Below are 5,335 nucleotides of genomic sequence, written 5' to 3' on the forward strand. Positions count from 1 at the left end.
GGTAGCCAGCATCTTGGTTGTCCACGCATCTTAGGAGTGGGCCAAGAAAATTACGCCTGTAAAGGATGTCATCGATGAGTTGATAGTTCAGTGCTTTACAGCGTATTTTTCTTGCCTGTGTTTTTGACTCTGGTAGTATACCCGCCGCAAGGTAATTTATTATTGGTGTCATCCACGTTTCTGTGCCGGTTTGGATGACACAGATTTCCTTGTGCGGGACTGATGGTGCTCCAAGGAGTTCAATGCGGATGTCCTTTCCCAAGTGGGTGAAGGCTAATGATGCAAGCTTGCTTAACGCATCCGCAGATTTGTTTTCGCTACGCTTGACGTGTATGACCTTACAATCGTTAAAATCGCGCATAAGGGTTTTTGCTTGTGCGAGGTACAGGGCCATTGTGTCGTTCACGGCCGTGTACGTCCCGTTTATTTGGTTGGCTACTAACATGGAATCCACGTGGGCTTCCAAGTTTTTCACTCCCATCTTACGCGCAATTCTCAGCCCGGCCAGGAATGCTTCATACTCCGCTTCGTTATTTGTACTTGGAAAATCCAGTCGAATAGCGTAAGTGTATTCTTGGCCTGCTGGATTGGTTAGTTTCAACCCTGCGCCTGAACCCTCGTTGCTGGCTGCTCCATCAGTGTAGAGTCGCCAGACATCATCGATGTCCTGTGCTGGAGAGGGTTGAGCCTCCTCCTGGCACTCTTTCTCCCGCGAAGCGGGGACTTCTGCAATAAAGTCGGCCAAGACCTGGCCTTTTATGGCTGGCCTCGGTTTGTACTTTATCGCGTATTCTCCCAATTCTATTGCCCATTTGGCTAGGCGTCCCGACAATTCGGGTTTGCCTAGAACGTTTGCAAGTTTGAAGTTGGTGAGAATGGTGATTGGGTGACCTTGGAAATATCGTCTTAGCTTGCGTGAAGCCTGTACAAGTGCTAAGACTAATTTTTCCAGGGTAGAGTACCGGGTTTCTACGTCTGTTAGGACACGGCTAACATAGTAGATTGGCATCTGGATGCCTTTTCGCTCTACTAGCAGGACTGCCCCGGTTGCTCTATCTGTGGCGGAAAGGTATAGGATTAATTCCTCCCCCGCTTCTGGTGCTGTGAGCATTGGGAGCTCGATCAAGCGTGACCGAATTTCCTGAAAAGCTGTTTCCGCTTCTGGTGTCCAGCGGAAGTGCGTTTTCTTTAAACAGTTTCTCAATGTTGACACGAATGGGAACGATCTATCCGCATGGTTTGCCAAAAAGCGGTTAAGTGCGACTAGTCGTCCATTCAGTGTCTGAGCTTGCTTGATAGTAGTAGGTGATTCCATTTTGATAATGGCTTTGACCTTTTCAGGGTTCGCTCTGAAGCCATCTTTAGTAACAATGACTCATAAGAACTTCCCTTCTTCCATCCCAAAGGAACACTTGCTCGGATTGAGCTTCATGTTTATCTTTCTGAGCGTGTTGAAAGTTTCTTCGATGTCTTTCAACATCGCTTCTGGCTCATGGCTTTTGATGACCAAGTCATCCATGTAGACTTCCAAGTTCCTCCCAATTTAGGCATGAAACTCTTTTTCCATTAGGCGTTGGTATGTGGACCCGGCATTCTTAAGTCCGAATGGTATCATTTGATAACAAAATGTGCCATCGGGCGTCCGAAATGCGGTTTTGTCCTGATCGTCAACGGCCATGTGGATTTGATGGTACCCCTTATACGCATCAAGGAAGCATTTTAGGCGAAACGGTGTTAACGAATCTACCTTAAGATCAATTTCGGGTAACGGGTAACAATCTTTGGGGCATGCTTTGTTTAAGTCTTTGAAATCTATGCACATGCGCCATTGTTTGTTAGATTTCGGTACCATGACGGGATTTGCAACCCATGTTTGATATCTGCTAACGCGTACGATGTCCGCGTCAAGGAGTTCCTTGACTTGGGTTCTACACGCGTTAGCTTGTTTCGCCCCCATTACTCTGCGCTTTTGTATGACTGGCGTAAAAGCCGGGTCACACTTGAGTTTATGCTATGCCTTACTTCGAGGTACACCAGTCATGTCAGCTGGTGTCCACGCGAAGATGTCAGCGTTTTTCTGTAGTAAGCGTTTGAGTAAGGTGCACGTAGGATCAGTGACTGTTGGGCTAATGGTAACAGATTGGTCAGGGTATTTGCCATTGAAGGCCCATTCTTCTGGTTCGGTGATGGTTGGTTTAGCCATCTTTGGTTTGGGTTTTGATGAGACAGATGCGATGCATACCTGGGGAATACCGGTGATCATCGCTACACCCTCAGCTGTTGGCCATCCCATCATGCCGTGGACTGAAGATACCACGGCATTGAATCTTGCCATCCCGTCTCTCCCGAAGAGAATGTCGTATGTGTGGTGTGGCTTCCTCATTACGACAAAGTCTACGTCTTCTGTACGGGAGTGTTTCCCGTCCGTGAGAATGACGGGGAAAGATAGGATACCCAGGGGGGTGTTTGTGCTGCCGTAGAACCCTTCCATCGAGGCGTAGACCGTTTCCAGGCGTTCCTTGTCTTCGTCGTCTAGCTTGTCGAAGAACTGCCTGTACATAACCGTTGACGAGGCGCCGTTGTCAGCAAGAGTGCGGGAAGTGATGTAGTGCCCCAGCTGGCTTTTGATGACGATAGGGCCTTCTTTGCTGAGTCCTCCTGGCACTCGCGGGAAGCGCACCTCAGCTTCCTTCCACGCACACGGTTATGTCGTTTGTCTTTTTCTTCCTCTGACGTTACTATGAACCATGTGGATGCTGATGTCAACGGGCTTTCGTCCGTTGCTTTTGTATCGGTTATCACTCCTTCCTCCATTCTTGATTGATGCCACAAGGTGTGTAAGTTTTCCATCCTTGACGAATGTTTCAACAATATCCTTCAAGGATGTACACTCCTAAGTGGTGTGACTCTTTGTCCCGTGGAAGTCACAGGATTTGCTCTGATCCGCGTTACGTCGCTGCCGGACCATTGGAGCTTTTGGCCATGGCAGTTTTTCGGTGGCAAATATCTCCGTGACGCTTTTGATGAGTGGCGTCCACCGGGGGTTTCGGCTTGATGGGTGCGTGTTATCCCTTCCGCCTACTAGAGGGCGAGAGCTGGATGAGGTGTCAAAGTTTACCCTTGACTGCCAAATACCTAGCTTGCTCTTTTTGTTTTGCCGGGCGGTCCGGACGTTGTTTTCTCTAGTCTTCTGCGTGTAGAGGTTTGTACTCTGGGGAAGATCCCTACCCAGTTGCTTCTCCGTTTCGGCAAAGCGCTTGGCCGCCGTAATGATGGCATCCCATGTGGATGGCATGCCGTCTTTACCCGTCAACGTGCGGATAAGCTCTGGGTATTCAGCGCCCTGGATGAAAGCGGCGCGAACAAGATCTTCGCTTATGGTGCCCAGACTCAGCTTTTTCGAGTTGAAGCGAGTGATGAAGTCTAGTAAAGATTCATCCTCCTCTCTAACGCAGTTGATGATCGTCCACTGCTCCTCAGTATATTTCTTCTGTTGACTGAAGTGCTGGCTGAACTTGTGTTGGAAGTCCGCCCAATCATAGATGTGGTGGACCGGTAAACGATCAAACAACGCCCTGGCCGCTCCAACCAGCGTACGCAGATTTTGACATGTTGGAAATCTTTTACAAACTCAGTGGCTGACTAGGTGTTGGTCAACGTACGCAGATTTTGACATGTTGGAATATATTTTTTAACCTTGTGTGTGAAACCCAATTGAAATTCATTTTGTATTTTAACTACAATTCATATAATGCAAGTCATTCGTGATAACATAAGAAGTATTGTCCTGGATAAATACATATTATTAAAGTTGACATTAATCGAGCCAAATACATTAGGTCTTTTAGCTCTTGCGGGTCCCTTGATTACTCTTTCTTTCTGTTTCTTAATTTGGAAAACTAATATCATCGAAATCGTCCAACGATAAGAAAACTTCGTCCAAACATGAAAGCTCTGTCTCATCATCATTGTCGTCGTTGTCACAATTATGCTCGAACACTCGACATATGACCCACTTGCTAGAATCCTAAAAGTTAGAAATTTAAACGTTAAAAACAGGAGAAAAAAAGAGAGAGAACACGCAGTCAAAAATCTTTAGCCATCGAATATATCGGATTTTACCATAAATACTTAACTATCCACTTCAAATTCCTAAAATTGTTCATTTCAGTGTTTAAATACAAGTAGAATTAATATCACATAAATGTTTACATTAAGATGTTTATGTATTAATGAATGTTTTTTCAAAGTAAAAAAAATCATTAATAAAATATAATCACAACACTAGTGATCCAAAAGAAAATCTTGATGACTTACTAATTTGGAGCTGCCTCTTCTTTTGGATCTACCATTGCTACTACTACTGCAAGATGAACTAGCATTATTTGAGAGTTTAAATTCCTCCATTATCCAGTTAGTTTTAACACCTTCAGGGGCTTCACCAATATGAAACACATAATATTTCTTCACACCGATTCGTTTGCTACTACTAGAACTTATAATTTGTTCATCACATGCCCATGACTTCCAATGCCCGCTCGTTGTTATTCGATCTTGCGTCCTCCTGCTGTAATAATACAACTTTTTTCCTTCCGCCAAAGCTTTTCCTACGAGCAAACAAAAACTATGAGTATATTATATCTTATAAATAATGCATGCATGTTAAAAATACTCTTAAGTTAGATAAAAATAGTAATAATTAATGTGAAACGAGAGTGTTCAATATTTTCATTCATTAAAAAGCAATTTTTACATCAAAATAAGGCAAGCATGTAACAAGTTATAAATAGCAAACCTAAGTCATTTGAAAATAGCATTGATATGAAATATGATTAAAGCTAAAAGTACCATCCAAGTCCCAAGGATCATAAGGATAGAGATCAAGATCAGGGATGATATCAGGGTGGTACGGTAAGAGAGAGGCCTTGCGTTGAAGGAAGTGAACGATGAGTTCTTCGTCAGTAGGACAGAAGCGAAAACCGGGTGGGAGATTGGCATTGTTATTGTCACCCATGTTATAATAATGTAAAAGGAAGAAGTATATATGTATGATTAAGTGGATAAGTTGATTAAAATGAACAAGAATAGGATTAAGATGTTGAAGTGGTTGTTTGTGATGTGGGGTTGGGAAATGGAGTAATGGAAGGCTTTGAATGTGGGCATTATATATATAGAGACTAGAGAGAGTGTTGTGTTGGAGAGAAAGACTGACGTGAGATATAAGTATTGTGATGAGAGAGAAGTAGGAGAGGGTGTGATGAGCTTTCATTTACAAGGTTGCTGTTTGAAGGGTGTACCCCACCTGCAGTGTACGGTTGGATATTAAATTAAGGTG

General features: G+C 44.1%; 1 protein-coding gene across 1 annotated transcript; it reads right to left on the bottom strand.

Annotated features, from left to right (window-relative positions):
- Nucleotides 1-3,886: 3,886 nt before the first annotated feature.
- LOC143548902 (NAC domain-containing protein 104-like) lies at nt 3,887-5,014 on the bottom strand. Its single transcript, XM_077039945.1, has 3 exons — nt 4,849-5,014; nt 4,318-4,607; nt 3,887-4,027 (listed from the first exon to the last, which is right to left on the bottom strand). Exons 1-3 carry the CDS (start codon nt 5,012-5,014, stop codon nt 3,887-3,889), a joined length of 597 nt encoding a protein of 198 aa, XP_076896060.1.
- Nucleotides 5,015-5,335: the final 321 nt, after the last annotated feature.

The sequence above is a fragment of the Bidens hawaiensis genome, unplaced genomic scaffold (assembly GCF_021521415.1).
Source record: "Bidens hawaiensis isolate Kalapana, Puna unplaced genomic scaffold, B.hawaiensis_p1.1 tig00015316_1, whole genome shotgun sequence".
NCBI lineage: Eukaryota > Viridiplantae > Streptophyta > Magnoliopsida > Asterales > Asteraceae > Bidens > Bidens hawaiensis.